A 27,095-nucleotide genomic window follows, 5' to 3' on the forward strand; every position below is an offset into this window, starting at 1 on the left:
ATACGCCCTGTGGCGGGCACTTTGAATGTGGTTCCCGCCACAATAGTTTCGGGCAGAACATAACAAGCCTAAGCTACTCTAACCCTTTGAGATGTATTTCTTTCTTATCTCAATAAACATACTTGAACTTGGACTTGAACAAGTGTCTAAACTATTTATGTACAGTTGCTAAAACTACATATTATTTAAGGAAGTAGTCTGTGCATCATTAATCATCCTGTGAGATAGGAATATTAGATGAACTTATAGCTTTGATCTTCACTGTGTAATCTTTCATATAGAATAGGGAAGCAGCACATTGCTGTGTATGTAATTATACATACTATGTATAATTATATGTAGCTTGTTAATACAAAAAAAATGTATCACCATTATATTGTGTGTCATATGTTATATTTCTTGAACATCTCTTATGTTAGATTACTTCTCACTTAAAATGAGGTGTTTACCCATTATGCTGTATCTATAAATACTTTTGATCTGAATTATTCAAAGTTTTGGCCGAAACATTTTTATGTAGTACTGGTAGTGGCTTTATTTAATGTGTAGACTCTGTACCTTCAGCTATATCTGTCTTGAGTTCTTTGTATGTATATTTGTATAAAGTACTATTACTGAGAGAAGGAATACTGGCATTGCCCGGGTCTGTCTCCCATCCATCTATCTACTTATCTATCCATCTACTGTATCTGCTTATCTAACCATCTACTGTATCTGCTTATCTAACCATCTATCCATTGATCCATCCATCCAATTATTTCTCCATCTTTCCATCCCTCTGTCTCTTCACCTATCCATCCATATATCCATTTATCTCTTCACCTATCTATCTGTCCATTCATATTGGTACTGGTACATCTCTTGCCCCACATTCCAGATGGCCACTTTGTCCCAGGTCTGCCTCATGTTAGAGGCAGATTCCTGGATGATCTTCTTGGACCTCCAGTACACATTGACATGTTCCTATACATCCGAGGTTCGGGGATGGCCTAGGTTTTGTGGTGGGGCATCAAGTTTGCCACTTTTGGGTTCTCCCTCTTTGGGCCTGATCTGGCATCAGAGCTTACTCAGACTCTGACATTTCGTTATAATCAATACTGATTTTTTGTTAGGAAATTTAAATTTTTTTATTGGGTGTTTTGAATTTGTTCTGATAGGCATTTTGGATTTTTTACTTTACCAAAAGTTATATAAATCCTTATATAATTACATTAATGGGGGAGGGGGAGGGGATTTTCAGTAATTACTAATATTTCTTAAATCAGTTAACTTGGGCCTATTCTGTCCAGCCTATGTCCATTGTGTACCCCAGATCATTCTCCCAACAAATTTGGGTAAGACTACCCCAAGCATCTGGCCTCCACCTTTGGACAAACATCCTCTTTTATAGGTATAGATAACTCATGATTTTAAGCAATTTGACCTAGGTATAATTAAAACATGTTTAAAATGGCACAAGATTTACTCCATAGTTGCTGTACATGAACTGTGTTGACACCTCTTGATTCCTACCGAGGTCACACCAAGTGCTTGAGTTTGACCCTGTGATGGCAACAAGTTGAAATCACTTGAATTAAACACGCACGCAGAATTCTTGATTTTGTATATTTAATTTAGTTTATTGTATTTTATCTAACACATAAAATTCAGCACTGGAATGAAGCCATTTTTAGATCTTAGGTTCATATTTTCTCCTGCATCTTGATTCATTAATGAGATTTTCTCGCAACTCGGTGGAAAATATTTTTGTTTCATTTAAATACTGGGTGACCTTAACATTTCATACTCTTACAATAATCTGTAAGTCACAATGGTATTAATGATATTATATTACTGTTTTAGTATTAATAAAACTCTCTCATACAATGGAGATCTTAATTGTAATGGTACAAATGTTAGAGTAACATGAACATTTAATTATTTTTGGAATCTAAAAAATTCCACCTCCAGAACTTTGCATTTGTAGAATGTATAAATTTATTTTGCTTTCATTAAAATATGTAAATGAACCTTCTGCTTACCTAATTACTTATCATATTTTTAAATTAGTTTTATTATAGTCATATGCTGGCATAATAATTAAAATGGCTTTGCATATTAGTAAAATAAACTTCACATATTGAGAACTTACAGTTTACAATGACTGTTTCAATGATTACAACATTACCACCACATAGGATCAAGTTACTAGAATATAGGCTGTGACATTTTTGTTTTTGTTTTTCTTGCACGATATCCAAAATAGAAAGGGTATGATAATCCATCTGCCCTGGTATTTGGTATTTCACTGATACCTATATTATCCAAACAGTTAACCACAATCTTGATTATGTGGTACAAACCTAAGTTTTATATTAACCAAGGAACATATTTCATGATTCAAATCTGCAGGAGCTATTAAGTAACAAAGTATAATAAAGGAAACAGGTTCTAAAATATTCAGTTCTGTGGGTAAGGGTCCTAAATGATCAAAGTAATGGTGAATCTGTTAATCTATATTGTATTATGTACATTTGGGAGTATATACTCCTAATAATTTTTGTTTGGTCATTAGTGGGATGTCAAGGTTCTGATATTATAGCATATGTACCATCGGTTCTGGAGTGTCTAAACTACATTATGTATCAGTAACATGGGCTCATCATATTTGTAAAAGGATGGAGTTAGAAATTTATGCCATACTGATGGAGGACTACTGGATACTGGAAATTATATTTACACAGGTACCATTACATTTACTTCTTGAATGAATATGAATTTGAAAAACTATCTAGTATATTAGGACCATAACTTAGCAACATTCTATACACATCCACTGGAATATTATTATTGGTACTGATACAAAGTACTGTACACTAATTGAATATTTTAGCTCCCCCTGGGATCATAATGCTAGTATCATACCCTCTCCCATTTTTTGTGGTGTGTAAGCTCTTGACTGGTTGACATCAACATACACTGACTAGATGATACTAAGAATGTTCATTCTGAGAATGACTTAAGTAACACAAATATGTAGGCACTATCTTCTTGATTAACTTACTATTATTACATTACAAAATGATATGTAGAACACGCCTATAGGATCATATTAGTGTGTACCAACTGCAAATTTCTTTTAGGTTTTGAAGTAAAGCTTAAGTAGTTATGAAATGTAGCAACTTTTATAACCATATAATAATAGTACACACAATTTTATCAAATAAAAGGCAAACTTTTTCCCTTAATTCTAATGATAAAACCATAGTCTTGTATTCACACACAGGGTCAAAGTACACATCTTCCAAATCATGCATCATTTGAATTCAAACACCAAATATATATATTTCTCCAATTTAAAGAATTTCATGAGAGTGTTTGGAGCATCAAGTTTAATTTGGGGCGTTATTGCTCCTTTTAATTACACATCAAGTGCACGTCTGATGCTGTGTTTTATATATTACTGTATTTAATGATAATGATTACAGCTGTTACCAGAGAGGAATAAGAGAGGACCTTTGACAAGTTGCTGGCTTCCTGTCCCTGTTGAAGCCACTAAAGATGATAGATTTCATGTAAAGAATTAAACGATATTTCTAGATATAAAATTTAAATAAATAATTTAGTTTTTTTATGTGAAACTGTTGAGCTTTGTTTAAAATTGTATAATATTAAATATACTGTATCATTTTCATATATCTTAGCTAACATAACCGCAATAGAACTTAAAATGATCTCTCAAGGATTTGAACCTAGGCTACCAGCCTATCAGCCCTGTACTATACCCACTTAACCAATGATAGCCTGGGTTTAGTACTGGACTGCTACCCTAGTGGCCTAGGTTTGAATCATTAAGGGATCATTTGTAGTCTTGTTGAAAATATATACAGTGTGTGTGTGTGTGTGTGTAATTGCGCAATTACCTAAGTGTAGTTACAGGATGAGTGCTATGCTCGTGGTGTCCCGTCTTCCCAGTGTACTCACCTAGTTGTGCTTGCGGGGGTTGAGCTATGGCTCTTTGGTCCCACCTCTTAACTGTCAATCAACTGGTAAGCGTGTGCACGCACACAACAAAAACCACACGTGAAAAGATAATCTAAGCACTTTTTACTTGGCGTTGTGCTAATCCTACGAGAATGAGGATGAGAATTGAATAAAAACAGAACCATTAGGAAAGGTCAAACTTTCATGGTACAGAGGATTGTGTGACCGGAAAAGTTAGCCATAAATTATGTACTCTTAGCAAACAAATCCTAACAATGTTTGAGGGCAAATGGTATAAAAAAAAAGGTTCCATTAATTAAATAGTAATCTAGTAAAACAAAAAAGGACAACCAAAGCAAAATATTTAACACTTTCACGCTTTGAGTGAGCGAGCATTTCTCCTGGTTCTGTCACCCTAGTGGTTTTGGACATTCTGCGGGAGCGTGCGGTAATACTGAAAAGTGTATACTCTTTTCAACTTTGTCACCTTAATTCTCATCCTACGTTTTTCAATTTTGTATCAATATGTTCCCAATAGAATGCTCTAAAGGACTAAAAGCATATAAACTCAAAAAGCCCGGCTTACCACCCACAGCAAACATAGAAAGTGAGAGAAAGTTACCCGGGAGCGCGCAAGAGCGATAAAATGTGTACACTCTTTTTCAGTTTGGTCACCTCAATTTTAGTCCTAGGTCTTTCATTTTGGTATCAATGTGTTTGCAATAAAATTCCCAACAGGAGTATATGCATTTAATGTCAAAAACCGTGGCACGCTCCACCCGCCGACGTGATGAAAGCAGGTGATCAGAGCAGGGAGGAGTGCTGGGCCGTCCATTAGAATGCATGGTAATACTGAAAAGTGTATACTCTTTTCAACTTTGTCATCTCAATTCTCATACTAGGTTTTCCAATTTGACATCAATGTGTGCGCAATAGAATTCTCTACACGATTAAATGCATATGAAGTCCAAAAGCCCGGCGTACCACCCACACAAAACAGAGAAAGTGAGAGAAAGTTACCCGGGAGCGCTAAACAGCAATGAATTGTTACACTTTTCACTTTGGTCACCTCAATTCTCGTCCTAGGTCTTTTATTTTTGTGTCATTGTGTTCGCAATAGAATTCCCTACAGATGCATATGCAAATATAAAGTCCAAAAGCCCAGCGTACCACCCACAGCAACCAGAGAAAGTGACGGAGCGTTACCCCAGTAAGCGCTAATAAAGAGCAATAAAATGGGTATATTCTTTTCAACTTCGTTACCTCAATTCTGATCCTAGGTCTTTTATTTTGGTATCAATGTATTCGCAATGAAATTCCCTATAGGAGTATATGCATATAATGACCAAAACTGCAGCACGTCCCTCCGGAAGCCAATTACTGCAGAGGACTCAATGCTGAGTTCTTACCGAGCGAAAGTGATAATTATTAATTTATTAAATAAAGTGTTTAAGTAATAAATTGAATCACTTGTCCTTTCTGGTTTACTAGATTACTATATAATTAATGGAATCATTTTTATACCGTTTGCTTTCAAGCTTTTTTTTATTAGAATTTATTTACTAAAGTACATGATTTCTAGCCACCTCTTCTAGTCACCTAATCCTCTGTACCATGTGTTGGACCTTGTCTACTGGGTCTCTTCTCATTCAGTCTCACTCTGTGTGTGTGTGTATGTGTAATTATCTAAGTGTAGTTACAGGATGAGAGCTACGCTCGTGGTGTCCCGTCTACCCAACACTCTTTGTCATATAACGCTTTGAAACTACTGACGGTTTTGGCCTCCACCACCTTCTCACTTATTAAACCGTCTACCACTCTGCAAAAAAAATTTCTAATATTTTTTCAGTACCTTTGTTTCCTTAGCTTGAATCTGTGTGGGTGTGTATATAAATCTGACAAATTCTATGATACAATATATGACCAAAAGAAAGATGATAATTTTGTAATATACAAAATTAATGAAACTGGTATCCAGACATGAGATTTGGAGGTAGCAATTATGCATGATTTGGAGGAGGTTACTAAAATGCCATCACTATAGCACAAAATGCCATCATGGCAGCACAAAATGAGAACAGTAATAACTGGTCACCTGATATACAATAGTATCCTGGCAAAACTATATTATCACTCAGAGGAACACAAACTTGTTGACATACAAAAATGAACACTTACATTAAGCCAATATGAAAGGTGCTAAAAATTTTATATTTACACAAATAAAAATATTTTGTTTACAAGTTCACATGAATATTGCTTAAAATAATATATTAAGAGAAAATGGCTTTCCTTAGAACATATCATTTTTACAACAATGGCATGCAATATCTCTCTCTTTCAACTTGTCCAAGATGCGCATGCTCAGAGCCATATTCAAATTACGGTTTTTATACTTACAAACAATTAATGGATATTCAAATTCAAATTTCTCCAATGCAAATAAACACCTTAGAATTCATCACAAGAGTGAAAAATGTTACCTAAATGCCCAAATTAAATGATTTGGATATAAGATTTATATATATTATTATATGCATACATACATTTATACATGTATATGTAGCCTCACACACTATCCATTTGAACTGTTATTGTGTGTTGTTACATATGAAATAAGCTTATATGAATGTGGCATTCATAATGGACACTCGGTTACATTTTTTAGAATTTATTTTATATAATAGTGATTCTACACGAAAACCAAAGAAAACATAATGTTGACATGTGCAGTACATACAGATATGGACATTCTTCAAGCACTCGCACTCACACACTCAGAGAGGAATGAATCATTTCTAAGATGCTTCAACTTAGGGCATTATTTAATCTTCCCAGCAAATCTGTACAACAGATTGTTTCGTCAACTGAATGGGATGAGTGATTATGAACCTTAGGTGGGATAAGGAATAAAGGTGATATTTTGCATTCACTCTATATGACGATTTGGTTCTACTGAGGTGATGGTTAAGCTTCATTACCACTGATACATCTCATTCAATCAAAATATGAAACCACTGTAAACAACTATATTTGTAGCCATGAGCATAAATTAACACTAGAGGCTAGTGACATATTTCTATCACAATTACTTTTACATTATTTAACAGAGATTTAAATATTATTGTTGCAGTTTACAGTGATTTTGTAGCCCAATATAACCTGTTTCCTATGATACATTGAGCTAGTCATAACCTTGCCATTAGTTGATATAATAGACAATTACCTTATCACCTGTGTCAATAACATCTCAAAACCAAAATCATTCCTATTCTATATACTCAATTTTAGCCCTTTGACATTTGAAATAAAGGAAAATGTTTCATTGTTAAAATTTTGTTAATTTCTTACTTTATCATAAAATCATTTCTGCAAATAATCAGCTTTGTCTTTCTTCTTCTAGCATTCGTCCCTTCCATCCTACCCTCTGTTCGGTCAGCAGTAGTCAATGTTCTGGCCTGCTGTTGCCTGAGTTATGAGGTCAACATGGTAATCTGTTGCCAAGGTCAGGTCAGCCACACAACCAGTTAGTCCAGGTGCCGTATATCCATTGTGGACTCCACGGAAGGTCTCACGCCCACCTGTGGTAGAAAAGTTAAACAAATGCTGCATCACCTATGATAAAAGATCTAAATACGGTACTGTACTGCACTACATTAGTGTTCCTTGTTGTCATGGTAGTTTTTAATTACGAGATATGAATTTAATGGGTTGTGCACTTATAATCAGTTTATTTGAATACATCACCGCCTTTGGTAAAAAATATAATTACTATATAATAATTATCTTGCAAATTGATAAAAAGTCATATGATAAGATTGGACTGAAAAAAATTTGCTTGTTATGATCCTCCAACATGCTTATGGTACTGCTGTGAATCATTCTTATACTGTACTATAATTCTGTTGAGTCAAACTTACCAATATATAGAGAGGAGTCTACATTGAGCTGCACCAAGTCACCGGGGGACACTATGACACCTTCCTCTTCATCGTCCACAGACAAGCGGCCTTCCCTCTCATACCTACCCCATGATAATACACAATTACACTGTAATTTTTTTTTTAAGATTTGCATTACTGTACTTAATTAGCAACTGTTTTCACTTTCTAATACTGTACTCATCTCACATCAAATATAAGCATGTACTGTAGTCAACTGTATGAAACCAATCAATTGAGAAAATTTTCATATTACAAATCAGATTTAATTAGATATGGTTTGAGAGCATTAGAATGATCAAGACAGGTATCCCCCAGGCCAGTATGCTGACATGTCTCACATTGCAAGCACGATGGTTAAACAAGTACAAATGACATAATAACAACAGAGAGAGCAATGAGTAAAGGAGGTGCAAGGCAGAGGAGGGTAGAGGAAGAGTTCTTTTTACATCATGCAAAAGATGAGAGTTTCAAGTTGATACACAATTACATTCACTATGTATTATGCAAAAAAAAAAAAAAAAATATTGGATTAAAATCATGGAAAATCCCTGCCTTGAATACCTAATGTGTAAATTTATTTTATTCAAGGATAAGTTTTGCATGCAAGGTCCTTATCAAATCTAATGGAGATGCTAGTTGCTTATGAATGGAGTAGGTGAGATGAGGATTGGGACAAAAAGTAAGTAAGTAATTATCAAAAGAAGGCACCAAACCGGGAAGGCTATGTAGCACCATCAAATGTGCAAAATAATCAGAGGGCGCTAAATATCACCAAGTAAGTAAGTACAGTGGTACCTCGGAATGCGATTGTCCCTGTATGCGAGGTTTTCGGAAGGCGAGGTGTATTTACTCCAAAAATTTGTCTCAGAAGGCGAGGGTTACTTCGGGAGGCGAGTTTGGACGCGAGTTTGTTGATACGCGTACAGCCGACCTAGCGCGTTCGTCGCCCCTCCGCCCCGCCGCCCCTCAGTTTATTATTGTCTCGCGCTCAGTGACTACCCCCACATCAATTCTTCTCGCGGATTTTCAGTGTTTTGTTGGATTTTTGGTGATTTGTCTATACAATTTGTTATTATATATCTCACCATGGGTCCCAAGAAAGCCAGTGGTAAGGATAAAGGCCAGAAAGCTCATGTGAGGATGACAATAGAGGAGAAACAAGAGATCATTCGGAAGCATGAGAACGGTACACGTGTTGTTGAACTTTGTAGGCAGTACAACAAAGCCACATCAACAATATGCACTATACTTAAGAAGAAAAATAAGATTATGGGTGCTAAAGTGGCAAAAGGAGTAAGAACATTAACGGCACAAAGACCACAAATACTTGAAGAAGTGGAAAAGTTGTTATTAATTTGGATACACGACAAGGAGTTGAGGGGTGATAGTGTTTCGGAGGCCATTATTTGTGAGAAAGCCAGGGTGTTGCACGAAGACCTTCTAAAGAATACCCCTGCAACGAGTGATGCAGATAAGAAAGAGTTTAAGGCAAGCAGGGGCTGGTTTGAAAAATTTAGAAAGAGAAGTGGTATCCATAGTGTTACAAGGCATGGGGTTATGTGATGTGATTATGGAAGGGGACTCCCCTTCCAAACAGTAACTCCTCTCCTCCTCCCCCCTCCTCACCATCTTCCATACGCCTACAGCACTCGACAGCAAGGTAAGTAATAACTGGAACACAGTTTTGTAGGTTTATTTAGATGAATTAGGTAAATTAGGTATAAAAATTTAGTTTGATGTGGGGTTTTTGGGGTAGTCAGGAACGGATTAATTCATTTCCCTTTATTTCTTATGGGGAAATTAACTTCGGAATGCGAGTTTTCGGAAGGCGAGGCGTCTCCAGGAACGGATTAAACTCTTATTCTGAGGTATGCCTGTAAGTAATTATCAAAAGAAGGCACCAAACCGGGAAGGCTATGTAGCACCATCAAATACGCAAAATAATCAGAGGGCGATAAATATCACCAAGGATGCCAATACGAGAACAAAAACGCATAAGGCGAACGATATCAAAAGTATCCGAGTCACCAAGAATTCTATTGAGGGACATTGGGACAAGAAGCTAGACATGTTACGAAATAAGCCCTTCACAATTCATGTTTCTGAATCCGGTGTTTTAGTAACTTGTGACACTGACAACCTCAGCACACTGGTCATATAAGGCATTGAATGACTTTCTGAATCCGGTGCTTTAGTAACTTGTGACACTGACAACCTCAGCACACTGGTCATATAAGGCATTGAATGACTTTCTGAATCCGGTGCTTTAGTAACTTGTGACACTGACAACCTCAGCACACTGGTCATATAAGGCATTGAATGACTTACACTCAACAGGGACTAGGCCCTTTATAAAAATCTATATTACTCCCAACAAGTGATGATTGGACACTAATCAAAATGAAGCTCAATGCCCACTATAATTCATAGATGCATTTAAATCACTCCAGCTCTCTCGATATATTGATGCACCCAGTTATCACAAGGTGTTGGGTGGATATTGATTTTCTTTCATGATAAGGAACTTAGCTATCCTCAAGGCATTCTCAGTTATGCATAGGGGTTGCATGCTTATGTTCGTTGCAAATGACTATAATCATTCAAGGTATGGAATACAAATTTCAAACAGTTCTTAAGGCACTGAACATGCTTAAGTTAAATATCAATGGGCTATAAGTTTCCTGTCCTCAATAGTACCAACCGAGAAACCATCGGGTAAATTTAAGCAACTTCTGTTTTTATTTCACAAAATTCTGAATATTCCCTTTTCTGTCTACTTACAGCTGATTCCTAACCTACATATCTCCCAAAACTCACTCATACTAACATCTCTCTTCTCTCTCCTAATTTTACCATGCTACCCTACCAACTTTTATCTTTCATTGTCCCCACCCTCTGGGGAGCCGGTCGGCCGAGCGGACAGCACGCTGGACTGTGATCCTGTGGTCCCGGGTTCGATCCCGGGCGCCGGCGAGAAACAATGGGCAGAGTTTCTTTCACCCTATGCCCCTGTTACCTAGCAGTAAATAGGTACCTGGGTGTTAGTCAGCTGTCACAGGCTGCTTCCTGGGGGTGGAGGCCTGGTCGAGGACCGGGCCGCGGGGACACTAAAAAGCCCCGAAATCATCTCAAGATAACCTCAAGATAACCCTCTCTATATATTATACATTTCATATTCCAATACAGTAGTGAATTACAGATGATTTTACAAGCAACTTAACAACTTCAGTTTTGTCCTCTTCCTACTGATACAAATCTCCCTTTATTACACCCCACACTTAAAATTACAACTCCTTCACAGGTACACATTAGACCACCAAATCACACTTACCTCATAAATGTTTTTAAATGATAAAACTAAACTAACCTATAGATTCGAACAGTATGCCATTGGCCATCATCTAAGCGACCACTACTGTTGTACATAAGCTGGGCATATCCCGAGCCCAAATTGTAACGGAATACAAGACGTCCATCTTGTAATTCAAGACTAAGCGAGTCTCCCAGAGGTGGTCCTATTACATCTCTGTTGTCTCCATCATCATCTTCCTCTCCAGCCCACACTAGGAGGCCATCAGGGGTCAAAGATCGGAACCTCAACCAGAGATGCAATTTATCACCAGAGACTCTGAAATTAAGAATAAGTGTTCTATACTGTGTTTGTATTGCTGCATTATAAATTTTATAAAAGTAGATTCTATTATTTTCTTTTGAAACCACATTGTTGGAGATAAATTATACAAGAATTATCCCATATAATTTTATGATCAGTCTTGCATGTTTATACTGTATAATGCCGAACTTTGCTGGCCACATCTAACAGACCTCTTGTGTTCAGTAACATGGATTTTTAGATCCCTGCCAGTTTGGCCATAATACACTTTACTTCAATCATTACAAGGAATCTTATAGACTCTGGCACCCTCAGCTTATCTATTTTCTGATGTTTACTTATTTCTTACCAACTTTATTTGGGTAACTGAAAATGAATTTAGTTTTATCCATTTTGCTCAAGTTGTTAACAGTATGTAGTATGTTAGAACTATAGGGACTACGCAGAGAGTAATCACACTAACATGATGTATGAATGAATGAGAAAATCACTGATTACTATATTGATTACTATATATAATCATTGATACTATAGGAAATGATGAAGCTAACATACAGCATCCTGCTAAGAACTTGAGCAAAATGGGTAAAACAAAATTTGTTTTCATTTACCCAAAGAAAGCCAGTAAGAAATTAGTAAGTGTCTATCAGCAAAAAGATAAAGCTGTGGGTGCCAGAGTCTACAAGATTTCTTGTAATGATTGTACTAAAGTTAATTATGGCCAAACTGGCAGGGATCTACAACACCATACTAGCAAATTCAAGAGGTATGTCGAATATGGCCAGCAAAGCTCAGTACAGTATTATATAAATTGGAGATCAATCACAAAATTATATGGGATAATTCTTGTTTAATTTATCCCTAACAATGTGGTTTCAAAAAAATTAATATAAGCTACTTTTATAAATAATCCAAATTTTAATATCTCTTCAGGGCAGTGGTTACCAGATTTGGTGAGCAATTATGCAAGAAGTTAAGCAATTAAGTATTAGGTAATAAGGAGGTTATTACCTAATGCTTATCCCTGTTCCCAGGACATCTAACTTGATGCCATAAAAGCAGCTACAGCTGTCATGCTTGCTCACTGCTGAAAAGGGTCTCAGTTCGAGACTGAAATATTCAGACTACGTTTCCTGGCATTTCCAAAATACTGGGTTATTGGTTTCATGGCTTAGTGTGCTATTACACTTTATTCTCATATTATACTGTATTTTGACATTATTATATGGTTTAACATAAATACTAACCGTTTCATTATCTCTGTATCTGCATATTTTAAGAATGACCGTCCACTGAAGCTTGGTGTTGCTGCTTGTGTCACCACTCGACTCCTGCAATGGTCATCTTGGAAGCCAAGAGGGCAACGACACGTGTATGATGGTCCGTGAGGTTCACAGATACCACCATTGTCACAAGGACGCTGAGAACAAGGATGATTGCAAGAATCTACATTGCTTCCTGAGACAGCGCCCGAGACGAGGTGAATTGGCCGACCATTGAGTGCTAGCTGTTAATGGCAAGACAGTCTTCATGAAATATTTTACTATAATATATAATATAATATGTCTTTTCATTTTCCATTTGCTAGAGGAAAGGGTGAAAATCGTGTAAAAAAAATATTGGAGTGACATTTAACCTTTGTAAAATCTTGCACTCTATTGTATCACAAGAAACTAACATGACTACAATAACGGAATCTTAATTTCTTTGAAAAAATTAGTATGTCTATATTGAAACTATGATGTCATTTATGATACAGATGTAAAGACTTGGACTAATGAGATTTTGAAAGCCGAGACATAACCTTCTGTATGCAGCCAGTAAATGCTTGAGATGCTGGGAGTATGGGCTGCGAGACGGATGTGGGTGGAATTCCTCCTAGGTACAGTGGATGGGAAAGAGACAGCATAGTGAAACCTCCAGGAGTCAAGCCACTCACTACAGGTTGGTCATCCACATACAGCCATGCCCAACGCCCTGTTCGTGAAACTCGTGCAGAGTGCCAGATGCCGGGACGAATTGGGTATACCGATCTTAAATACAAAAGTGATTAATGACATATTAAACTGGTACTATTCATATAAAATGTCAGAATTACTAAACAGAAACAGATTTAACATTTGCTAAACTTCTTAAACAAGTCATATATAAGGTAAATTCCTTATAATAATAATTATAATAATATAATAATATAATATAATAATAATAATAATAATAAATAATTCACAAGCCTTAAGGTAAATTCTCCTTTAATGTAATGTATTATCCCATTAAAATTAAATTACTGTAGATTATTATAGGGGTAATAGTAGATAGGAGGAGGTGGTGGAAGTGGTGAATGGCTGCAGTGGATGATTTTGGAAGAACATATTTCTGTCTATATAGGGGTATGTTTCATGGTTACTTTCTTAGTCGTTCTAAGAATAGCTTAGGACTTTCTAAGGATAGTCAAGTTTTAAAATATATATAATAATAATCACCGAAAAATACATATTTGGTGATCTTAGAAAGTAAAACAATGTAATTTTATTTCATGGTGCATGGTACAATATATAAATACATATTAAATAATAAGCACTAAAATTGTTTACTAGATGTATTTCAAGATGGTTTTGATAAACATAACTGATTTAATTATAACCTGGTCTTTGTACTTGCCTTTGAGCCTAAATGCTACCATACCTATCCTAAGCCAGACTGCACTGAACGATCACCTGATCCCAATGCTTCCCCTTATACCTTATATATTCCCACTCTCTCCCTAAGCCAGCACATATTATGCAGCAAAAAACATTCTCTGCTAGTTGCAAGCTTATAATGAAAGCAATATAATTTATATTGTAATTTTGTTAGAACATACCTGAGAGTCAAGATTCCAGAGCCTAAATCAATTGTAAAGAGGACATGAGCCTGTGACAGTGTCAGGGCAATGAAGTCTCCTGTACCATCTGAACGATGACTCTCGTACAGGAGGACTCCATCAATGGATGCCGCACGAAACACCAGCTCCAGCTCTAGCCACGACAGCACAGAACCTCCAAGGGCAGGAAACATAAGGTGTGATGACCCATTGAATGAAGGAACCTGTTGGTAAAATAAAACAAAATAGATTTTATTTTAAAGAAACAAGGCTTGAGAAATATGTTAAAACATGGCTTTCCTTTAAAACTTTGTCAGCATTTACAGTGAAAACAAGCATGTCTGAGATAATTTGAAATACTTTATCTTCATACTTCAGTAGTTTTTGACTACTGTATTCTTTAATTCAATATCTGAAGAGAAAAAAATTCTTTACTTTTTGTTTTGGTTACGTACAAATTTCTTTATTAAAATACAACCTAGCATATTATGATTTCACTATTTTATCAATTGTATATTAATCCAACATAACTAAGGGGCAAAAGTGAAAATAATGTGTGTTAATGGTAGTCAATCAAGAGAGGCATCCACAGGCTGGCATATCTCAGGATACAGAGTGTAATAATTAAATTATTTCAGGTTAAGATCATAGCATTGTCTAAGCTCGATAATCTGAATCATATGGGGGGGGGCCACCCTCATAAGGATTACCTAGACATCTGACTTAGTCAAATTTCATACCAGGAATGTCAAAAAAGTAATGACCATTTTCATAAATTTTATTGTTAAACAATGTTCTGAATATTGTTTAACAGCACCTTGATAAAGGTTGTAGGTTTCACCCAAAATTTATGTTCAAGTTATACACTTACACATGTATTGGGTCTTTCCTTCACCTTCATTACTATTACTACTACTAGTATTATTATTATGAAGAAGAAAGATGACAAACAATTAGTGATTAATTTAAAAACTGGAGTTTGCATATTATATAAAATCAGTAAACTATAAACAGTATCTTGCTGAATAAGGATAACACAAAACTAATACGACTAGTGATTATGTCTTGCCTCAAGATTGAGTTGCTTCTCGCAGAAATCTCCTGAATACCCTAAGGGACAGAGACAAACTGGTGCCGGTGGTGGTGGAGCAAAGAACGGAGGTGGAGTTGGTGTTGTCAACGATGAAAGATTCCTGTTATCTTGGGAGGGAGAGGAGGAGGAGGAGGAGGCCACACATTTACCACCATGCTGGCACTCGACTTCACTACAAGCATCACCAATGCACTCAGCTGGAGAAGATAATTTAATTTTGTATTGCCTATTATATATTAAATAATAAAAAGTAATTGGATAAACTTGGAGTAACAATCACATTCCTTTGTGAGTACTTATTTGTATAAGTACACTCAAAAGGATGAGTTGCTTCGAGTTGAGTCCAATAAACTTACTTAATTTTCAATCCCTAAATCTATTTTTAAAACACTGATATTATGACTTTTATTACCTAAATCACTTTTGTATGGTTAAACTGGGTTTTCACCAATACATTCCCTACTTAGTTCTTTGTCAGCTCAAAACTGAATGCAATCAGTGCACATGATAAAAGAAAGCCAAAGCAATAAAAGCAAGATTAAAGTAACCTAGCCAGGTAAACAAGAGCCACTAACACCAAGGATGGGCTAGTTTGTTATACAGTATATCATATCCTGATCTTGAGCATAAAAGAGCAATCCTAATATTAGCATCAAAGATAAAGCACTGAAGAATATTACGTCCAGTGCGTAGCTATAGATCTCGTGTCTAAAATAATAAAGGTGTGTCTCGATGCAAGATATGGGAGCTTGAGTGACGAAGGTATGGTAGTAGAAAAGGAACAATATAGAGGTGAACAAATCCACAAGGGCCGTGATGAGGGTTCGAACCTACACACGGGATGTTCCCAGATGCGTCTTAGTCAACTGTACCATGAATACTGTGTAGAATACTGTGTGTAATATAGAGGTGTTCCTAATAACCCATTATTCAATAGAAAGGGACAATGTGCCTGTAAATAATGTCTAACTTAAATGCTGTTGTTAACCCACAAGTTAATCTAATTTTCCTATCTTGCTCTTGAGACATACAATACTACATACCCAGGAAATTTAAAGACCCTAAATGAAAGAGATCATAAGATCATAAAGATCATAATTTTTTTTTTAAATTAATTTGAACCGATTGAATCACTTAAATCTTACAATAACTGTCTTAAACATACTGTATATAAGCTAAGCATATCATACAGTAGATCTACTGTATGATATCTAATGTTGATTCTCAATCTGTGTGGATTTGAAGTACAGTACACAAATTTGCTGTTAATTCCATAATCCAAATGTGGTGATGGGTTAAGCTGTGAGAGCAGATTCAAAGGTACTTTTGGATTACAATCCTCCATTATGCTAACCTCCAAGAATCCAGAACCTTCTTTAAAGTACTGTATGTACAGTAACTTAGTATATATATGTTTAGTATGTCTCTGTAATCTAACTATTTTTCTTACATTACGTTAAATTTGCTCTGCACATTGTTTCACACAGATCAAAGATCAACTGTATAAAATTATATTCTGTACGATATGCTGTAATACAGAACTGTACAGTATGTCTTTCCTAATTATCTTTGCTATTTATGAGTGACATTATTCATAAATTATTGTAGAATATTGCACTGCACACACGTTCTTACAACTTACTTATGCCCCAGCCATCTAATGCTGCATAGTCTGATGAGAGGTTCGGCTCTCTAAGTGGATCACTTTTCCGAAAACGATAAACGTGATCATTGACTTGAAGTCGTCGAACACAACCCTGGAGGCCAGTAGTTACACCAAGGCGTGGAGCAAGCGATGTCAGGTTGTTAGATCCTCCCACATACAATGGTTCACGGAATGTAATTCGGGAGAACAAACCCTGAAAATATTTGACATTAAACTTAACACATAGTTCTGTAGTTACAATGATTAAGAGATATTCACAAAAGCTCTACCATTGGAAAAGTGAAAGTGGTCTGCCCCCATTGTCACGCTAAACTGTCCTTTAAATAAATGCTGTCGTTTTCATATCTACCCATCAATTTTTTTTCTTGTATCTGTGTTTTGTTTAAGAAAACCTCATTCCAGCCATATTCTTATTTCTAACTCCAATCAAGTTTCAAGTGCTTCCCTTTTATGCTTGTCACATCCACATACAACTCTCTTACAAATGTTTCAGGCTTGGCCATGAGTATAAAAATTCTAAAGATATCTGGAATAACGGGAGAACTGTACATGTAGCTAATGGGATCATTTACTTTTAATAAATATTCATAATGCCTCCATTAATTTGACTCAATTTGCCTTCTCTAAAAGCTGAGTAGAACCTTAAACTTATATATAATGAAGGAGTACAAATAATTTATAATTTTAGTATCAAGGGCTGGGATGCATAGCAACAGGATATACAGTACTGTACACAGTGGTTTATGGTCACACTCACTATTGTATATGTGGAATATCCACCACTTGCCTACCTCACAATGTGGAAAGATAGAATGACTTCAAACACACACACACATGAAAAGATGGAAAGGTATAAAGAAAATGCAAGAATTCAACAACACTTATGACAGATAAGAATAATAATACTAAAAAAAAGTTATCAAAAGGCCAATGTCAAGGATGATAAACTTATGCAGACCACTGAATAAGTGCAGTCAGAAGAGAAACATATTCAGAAATACAAGATAGAGTTCTATTTTACTTACCCTATGAAATGGTAGCAAAGAAAGCTGGAAGTGGAGTCATATCACTCATAAAGTACATGGATTCCAATTATGCTAGGTTAGGAATGAGCAAGCAGAATTTGGAAGCACTTCATTAACTACAAGATAAGGATTTAATGTGAAGGCACACATCATCTGTTAAGCATAAGCAGCTGAACAGAAATACACGACTACCGAGATTGAGCATAGGATTCCAAAACAGAGGAACTGACATGTGTATATTATCAATGTGAGAAGACTGGGTTCTTTAAAAGTTGTTGAAAATGGTGACAAAATTTTATCACAAAAGATGATCATGTCTTAAACTGTGGTAGGTTAGGACAAGGCACTTTAGTACGACAGTTTCTTGACTTTGGGAATGCTCGTCAGAAAGGACTGAATTATTGACAGAGATAGGAATCAGATTTCCCCCCCCTTTTTTTTTAAACACAAATAAATAATAAATTATCCCTCAGAGCTCTTATTGTCCATCAGCCCTGCATACAGTATATCAAAACAACTGAAATACTGTATGCAATATCTCCAAGTACTGTATAGTATGCACATGCAATTCTTAAATCATTCATCATAATATACATATATGATGGTGACATACTCAAACATTCTTGTCCTTTCACTCATTCACTAAAATTATACCATGTGTTTAACATTTTGAATAACACATATTTAAGACACTAATTTTAATACTGTAGTAACCACCTGTTACCTACACCAACTTGACACAGAAACATCACGAACTGGTATCTGAATTATCTGTTCTAACACCAAATCATCTAAAATTTTGAACATTACTTAAGGAAAGGTTAAAGGTTAAGGCAATCTGAAAAATTATAAGTATTCTGACCTCTGAGCGTCCCTGAATATGGTGCCCATCATTCAACTGCAGCCATACATCCCAACGGTGGCGATACACGGTTAGTCGGTTCCACTCTCCCATGTGAACTTCTTCAGGGGATCGTACTGATCCTGCTCCTGAACCACAGTCCCATCTGAGAAGCAAAATTAGGATAGAAGTAAACTATCAGTATATGTGAGAATACTTACAGTATACAATTGTACTTTCTAATACACATTATAGTATAAATATACTCCTATCATTATGTACATTTAACTGTGTAGATTTACTGTTCACAATAAATAGATAAATACTGTAACTACATTTACTAATGAAAATTATAACAAAAAAGAAAAATACGATACATTAATATAAATACTTTCAATTTAAACACAGGTGGGTACAGGAAAAGATGAATTCTGACTCCTATTAGGAAGCTTACAGCTGTCCCTTCCCATAGTTCATGATAAGCTTCACCTACTAATTTTTTTCCTGGAACACGACTTGCCAATCAGTTAACAACCAATACCCAATTACTGCTGGGTGAACAGAGGCAAACTGTTAAGGATTGATGCCTCGTCAATCCTCCCTGGCCACGACTCAAACCCAGACCAAATCTTCAAAATTTTAATTACAGTACTGTTCTGTATTCCCATTAAATGCACCATAGACTCAGTTTTGCCCATTTTCTTAGTATATAACAATGTATTGTTTCCTGTTAAGTATTGAGCATTATAAAATGCCCTGTTCTGTATGGTGCCTTGGTAGCTCCATTAGTCTTTGTCTAACTTTTCTCAGGATACTATATGGTCATATTAGGCATTGGATGACTTCCTTTTCCACTGGAGACAAGACCTCAATGGAGCAGGAAGTTTGTGGGAATCAGAGATCAATCAGAAAACTGAGGTAAACTGCTAGCTGAAGCACACAAATAGCACTAAACACTCCCACCAAAAGATATTTAGCAACAATGTGTAATTAAACAACGTTCTGTAAAAAGTAAAGCACTGCCACTTGCTTACTTAGCTGCCAGCACTATACAGAGAGTTAGTTTGGCAGATCAGGATAACCTTTCTACTAGAGTTTGCACCTACATCTTCAAATGATCAGGCACTTATTTTCCTGTTGAGACTTAAAGCATTTTCTGGGTTGCCTGAACATCGCCTGCATGTAGTGCAGTGCATACCTGAGCGACCTAAAGGTTCTGCTTTGCCATCGATTCTCAGGCTTCTTGGGGTTCTGTTCAGTAGAAACTTTCAACCTTTGGGTTCTGTTCAGTAGAAACCTTCAACCTTGTCAATTGAGCTTTTAACAAAATCTTTGCGCATGGGATAAGGACTGATGAGATGGCCGCAAAAGCCATCGCCTAACGTATAGCTTAATGTATTAAGAACAATTACAAATTGGTGGATTAATTCATCTCCCAGCAATATAAAGCAAAAGAAAAGAACTCACAAAGGGAGTAAGTGTCATAGCCTCTACCCCATCAAAAAGTCTAAAGAAACCAAACATAGTAGCCTAAGTAAATCAGGCAGACAAGATGAAGCAAAGCCAGCCCAGGACACCCCTTCCAACAAAGAGAAATAAGGAAACTTCAGCCAAAACCTGTTGTAATGGCAAAAACTATAAACTTTCACCCCAAATAACCATTAACCTACCACCTCAGAAAGGAGTAGTACAAAAAAGAGTGTGTATCTAAGCAGACTTCTGAAATGAGCCCAATACTACACACAACCAGAGTACTGTAGTGGCTTCTTCATGGTAAAATATATAAACCTGTATAGACAGATACAAAAATATGCAAAAAACATAGGCATGTCTCTAGTGTAGTGCTTCTAATGTATATAACTCAATTATTGTTTATAGTCAAGTCTAATAGCATTTAAGACTTCTCACAAAGCATATAACATCCAAGAGTTCATCTTCTAACACAAGAATCTAAAGGGATGCCTTACTTAATTTTCAGTGCCAGCCAGCACAACTGATATTTTACCTGAACTCCACAAAGCTTCCAACAAGCACTGCAGCCATGAAGTCTCCTGAGAGGTCATCGTTCTCACCCGACACTAGCAGCACACCATCAGGAGTTTCTGGCTTGAACTCAAGGGTCAGCTGCACATCCCTGTAGGCCTCCCTGAGTGGTGCAAACCCGACCCATGATGACCCATGGAATCTTGCCGTCTCAATTTGAGCACCTGCAATGAGGAACACGAGTGTTAGTTTCGAATGTTCAGTACATTAACACACGGGTGTGAGGCAGGCAAAGACTGGGTTATTATAGTCTGGGTTAATTGTAGTATGATTTTTTTTATTAGTATAAGGTAGAGATAGTTTGGGTTAGAGTAGTGGGAAGCAGCAATAGTCCAATTTATACTAGTATGATGCACAAGAAGCCTTTGGTTATGAGGAACTTTGACGTAGGTCCAGGGAAGTGGATGGTAGCTCTGATGAGTACAAGACATTGAGGGTGAAACAACAAATTAGATAATATAAAATGTGGAAAGAGGACAAATGTAGCTAATAATTAATTTTAATAATAATAATTAATTTTATTGAGGGTAGGTCTGTGTGTGTGTATAGATTAACTACTGACCGTCTCCAGGATAAAAACCCCACAACAATTACTGTTGGGTGAACAAAGGCATAAGGTGAAAGGAAACATGCTTAATCACTTCTGTCCCACCCGGAAATCTGTGGAAAGAGGCCCCCAGTTTCAGGGTTTAATATAGTTGGGTAGTCTGTTGTATAGTCTATTATGGCAGTGGGAGAAAATTCTGGTGCAAATTTCCATATATTGCACGTGGGATCCGATAATCTAAATTCTTCCAGCGTATGCCTTATTTATATTGTAGAAGCAATCACTAATGTCTCGACTTTGCCACTCAAGGTCCACAGAGTGAAGACGATAATGGAAAATGTTGTGTTTATATTGTACATGCTCGGTTGTAGTTTGTAGGCCGGTCGGTTGTTCCTCCTCAGCTACTATGCCGTTTTCTCTAATCTCCACCGTGTTGTGGAGGGTCGAAAATACTATAATTATTTATTTATTTATATATATATATATATATATATATATATATATATATATATATATATATATATATATATATATATATATATATATATAAGGTACATTAAGGGTTAAGAGAGAACATAGAAATGATGTTGATTTTCCATTATTGTAAAGCCACTAGCACGCATAGCATTTCGGGCAAGTCTTTAAACTAACAGATAATTAGATTAAACTAACAGATAACCAACAGACATCATCATCATCATAATATAATAATTATTGCAGTAAGCTTCTCAATAATAATAATCATGATAAAATCCGTTTACAATTCATGGTTTAAAAAGCCAAGAGCAACAACAAATACATCACTCACAGCACCGCTCCTGTACCAGGTAAGTCCACTACGGGCTCACCATAGCCCGTGCTACTTGGAACTTGTTCCAAGTAGCTGAATCTATAACAACAACAACAAATACATTTCAGACTACACCATGTACAGCAAGGCAAAAGATGCCTGCTGTGTTTTGCCGCGTCGACCTGAAGGTGACAAATCAGAACTGTCAGTGAGAGTGGCAATATCATTTTCAACAGACAGGAAGTAAGGACAGGGGACGAGACGGGTTTAGGACAGGGCGGGTGAACCAAACAAATGACCTGCTACAGTTATTGGCCTGTATCCACCTATTTGTGCCTGTACACTTTGTTAGTTTTTTTTTTTTTTTTTTGAGATATATACAAGAGTTGTTACATTCTTGTACAGGCCACTAGTACGCGTAGCGTTTCGGGCAGGTCCCTGGAATACGATCCCCGCCGCGAAGAATCGTTGTTACAACCAAGTACACATTTTACTGTTGCGTTAAACAGAGGCTACAGTTAAGGAATTGCGCCCAGTAAATCCTCCCCGGCCAGGATACGAACCCATGACATAGCGCTCGCGGAACGCCAGGCGAGTGTCTTACCACTACACCACGGAGACTGTCTAACAGTTCTTGGACCCCCTGTGTTTCCGTTGGTTGTCTAATATATTGGCGCGCGAACTATTGTTTGTACGACATATTTCTCTTAATATATATATATATATATATATATATGGTGTAGCAACATTATGCTATACCAACGTCCCGGCAACAACTGATCATATTGTGCTCTCTTTTAAACGATATCATTACATATGCAAATCCCAATTAAATTTTGACGTGCGAATGCATTTTTAGATAACGGCATCTCGACCAATTTAACTCCCATTTTAGCAATATTTTTTAATTGAAAGTCAATGTTTGCTTTTGTATATATTCATTGTTAAAATCTCAGTCATAAAAAATCACGCACTGGTAACATTGTGTATCATTATTTATTTATTTTATTTATTTATTTATTTTATTTATTTATTTATATACAAGAAGGAATATCGACGACAGGAAGCTTGTTAGGGTGATCGAAGTCTCAGCAAACCACCGAAAGATCTTCTCTAGGATGCAGCTTCCAATCACTCGCAAAACTCCCACGTACCTATTTCCTGCTAGGTGAAAATAAGCATCTGGTGTAAGGAAACGTGTCCAAACGTCTTGAATCCTCTACCTGAGAATCGAACTCAGGAGTCCCGTAGGTTTCGAGACAACTGCGGTAACTAGTGTGCGAAGCGAGATCAGAATGACCTAGGTCTGCAAGGTCCAAGATTTGGTACACCGCATCGGTCTGACGTCACACACAATCCTAGCCAATGGTATCACACAATATATTGCCATTGCACAATGACGTCACACAAACAGAATGTCCAATGGCGTCACACCACATAAAGGCGTCACACACACCAAAATTACCAATAGCACCACACCGCCGCCTTCACCACGTCACACATCAAACGACACCGCGTAACGAAACCGCTGTCACCCTCAATTGATTAACGGGATGGCTATTAAGATCTCCATTTACGATACAACGCGGAGAGGCAGGAGATTGGCTTCCACGTCACACACGGCCGGAAACAAGAGAATGGGCGAGCCCTGAAGCCACCTCAATATACTTTCCATTAGCGAGCCCTCGCTATATAAGCCCCGCAACTCCCGCGCCACAGCGAGACTGTGTGGGATGTCGTACACACACGGCTTCGCTCAGCATACCTCAGCCCAGGATGAGGTATGCTGAGGTATTACCCTATTTCAAGAGCACTGACCTGGATGGCAGAACCTCCCAGCACGACCCAGGGGACACAGGCACCGTGGCACTCCTGCCTGAGCGTCCAGTTGGCACCTTCCCGGACCACATTCCAGCTGGCACTGTAACAAAGCAGGGTTGTATTATTAATTAATAAGCAATTGCATGGTTACCAGGTCACTGTATGGTAACCACTGCAATGGTTTAAAAATTGGAAGCAAATTAATCCAGCAAAAATCCAGCAAATTGGAAGACATTAATCCAGAACCACTAATGTTTTTTAAATTGAATAATGAATTTTAAAACACAATTATTTAGATTGTGGCTAACATCGAACCAATACACCTAACACCTCGAGGGGCAAGTTTAATTTCAAGAAAATATACTCAAACATAAAGGCTGGCAAGAGATAATTTATTCTGCGTGGATTTCTTGAAAGAATTAGAAGAAGCATATAAACTACTAAACTATATATATATAAACTACTTGTTTCCATGCAAGTGAATCGAACCCCCCTAAAAAGATGTAGTTTATATTGCCATGGAATTATGAACCTGTAGGTTTGAGACAGAGTACAGGAGGAGGCCTGAATGAAGTAAATGCCTTCCCTGAGAACACATCATCCAATACCTTAAAACGTACGTCTCACAGACCTTGAGAAACACGTTGCATTATACAGACTCAAGACAACATTGCAGACATTATAAGACAATTAGTTGTAGACATTATATATTATAAGCAATTAGCAGATTGTGCTTTTATCTTTAAAAAACTTTTTTTTAAGTCTCCTGGTTTTATTATAATAAAATCATGGTCTAAATCTACCGTTTAGCTGTTTACATATGTACTTATTTACAAAATGTTACAATTACAGTTTTGGGAAAATCTTATTTAACAAGAAAGAAAATGACGAGGAGAAAACGCATGGAAGCAATATGAGGAGAGGATAGCAGCTGCTATATGAGGAGAGGATAGCAGCTGCTATATGAGGAGAGGATAGCAGCTGCGATATGAGGAGAGGATAGGAGCTGCTATATGAGGAGAGGATAGCAGCTGCTATATGAGGAGAGGGTAGCAGCTGCGATATGAGGAGAGGATAGCAGCTGCTATATGAGGAGAGGATAGCAGCTGCTATATTAGGAGAGGATAGCAGCTGCTATATGAGGAGAGGATAGGAGCTGCTATATGCGGACGGGATAGCAAATAAGACAGGGGAACGGAGTGAAAAAACAAAGCCCAACCACTTGGACCATTAGGGATCAAACACCTAGTCTGCAAGAGACGAGGACGTCGCTCTACCGACCAGTCCACGCTGAGGCGCACATTTACGCTTCGTAAGACACAATAACAGAGGACAAAGACCTTAAGACGTGAGCCATGCGGACGTACCAGAGAGGTGAGGCTCTCCGTTGCCTGCAGGTTAGGCACCTCGGACGGCACCTTCTGCTCCAGGTTGGGTCCAGGGGAGGTGTGCGGGTGGAAGGTGTCCTGGAGGTCCAGCTCCAAGTAGGTCTCCGGGCCCGTCTCCTCTTCGCCTCCGAAGCTCTCCAAGGCCGTCTCGTGCTCCGTCTTGTACCTGGGCCACCAATACGGACAAAGGGGTAAGAAAACTGTTGTAATTGAGTGACATCTCTATATTGTGAAGGCATTTGTTGCCCCCTGCACAATCTTTTTAGACTGTTTCTGCGTTTGATGGGTTAGGGAAGGGGGATAGTGAAGGGTCAAGTGATTTGATCATTGGTCTAGTGGCTGGAACTTGGGGTCGAGTGGCTTTTAAGCGCTACTCGATCCTATCTCTTATCAAGCGTTTCATTTTCCTTATCTCTTATTTCCTTCAGTGTAGTAAGGTTCAGTTCTCTCAGTCTTTTCTCATAGTTCAATCTCTTCAGCTCTAGAACGAGTCTCGTTGCATATCTTAGGACCTTGTCTAGTTTCTCCTTGTCCCTTTTCCGGTAAGGGTTACATGCTGGGGGATGCATATTGAAGAGTGGGTCTCACCCTCGCTGTATTAATGGCCCGGGAATGCTCCCTTGCCCAAGTATGTGAAGGATACACTGACGTTGGCCAGTATGTTATATGCAGCTGTTGTTATTCTGCTAATGTGGACTTGTGGCATTAGATTTTGGGTTACGCCCACTCCTCTGGTATTTCCCCATTTCTGAATCTGTCTTCCCTTTATCCAATATTGGTGTATACTGGCCTTTCACCTCCTGTTCCCATCCGGTATGTGTGTGTGTGTGAATATACAAAGAGCCTTAAAATTACATTACATTTTCTATACTTATAACAAACATAAAATACAAATTAGCCTACTCGTTACAATTCAGAAATGTGGTGCTTACAGTGATATCTTGTGAATGACAACCACATTTAGTCACGTCGTTAAACAGTGACAAGCTCAAGCGAATTACCAAGTTGTGGATGACAAAGGCTTGCATTTACACAACCACTAACGAAACCTATACATCCTTCCTTAATTCATGGTGACTTTCTTTACATCTATTTAACAGTTTTCAAGTTTCGATACTTAACAACTCAAGGTTTTTATTGTTGACAAGAACCTTGTAGCCCTTTGGAGCTAATCAACTATTTAATAAGAGTAAACAAAGCTGCCATCATTGAGGAAAGATGTACGGGTTTCGTAAGAGGTTGACGAAAAGGCTTGACGAATCCTGGCAACTCACTTGTCGTAGTTGAGAATGTCGGCCCTGTCGATGAGCTGATTGTAGTCAATGTTGTCGTCGAGGCGACGCAGGCTGGAGCGGTACCTGGCGGCATGCGGTCCCGCCAGGCGGTCGTCTAGGCCAGGGTACAACGACCCAGAATCCGACTTGGTAGTCGTTATCGTCCAGGACGGCCACAAACGACGCCTCCTTCTCGTAGAGTATCGACCCGTCCAGCTTGGTGTAGT

At 37.5% G+C, this 27,095-nt stretch overlaps 1 protein-coding gene across 1 annotated transcript; it reads right to left on the reverse strand.

Moving 5' to 3' along the window:
* Window positions 1–1,443: 1,443 nt before the first annotated feature.
* Window positions 1,444–27,095, reverse strand: LOC123746781 (pikachurin; the record flags this gene model as incomplete). The annotated part of the gene is made up of 13 exons (XM_045728533.2): window positions 1,444–7,544; window positions 7,884–7,987; window positions 11,275–11,535; window positions 12,768–13,027; window positions 13,325–13,553; window positions 14,381–14,604; window positions 15,450–15,670; window positions 17,116–17,332; window positions 19,027–19,171; window positions 21,011–21,212; window positions 24,204–24,306; window positions 25,574–25,760; window positions 26,869–27,095. Coding segments are annotated over 13 exons (2,526 nt in total), but the record flags the coding sequence as incomplete, so codon positions are not given.

The sequence above is a fragment of the Procambarus clarkii genome, chromosome 93 (assembly GCF_040958095.1).
Source record: "Procambarus clarkii isolate CNS0578487 chromosome 93, FALCON_Pclarkii_2.0, whole genome shotgun sequence".
NCBI lineage: Eukaryota > Metazoa > Arthropoda > Malacostraca > Decapoda > Cambaridae > Procambarus > Procambarus clarkii.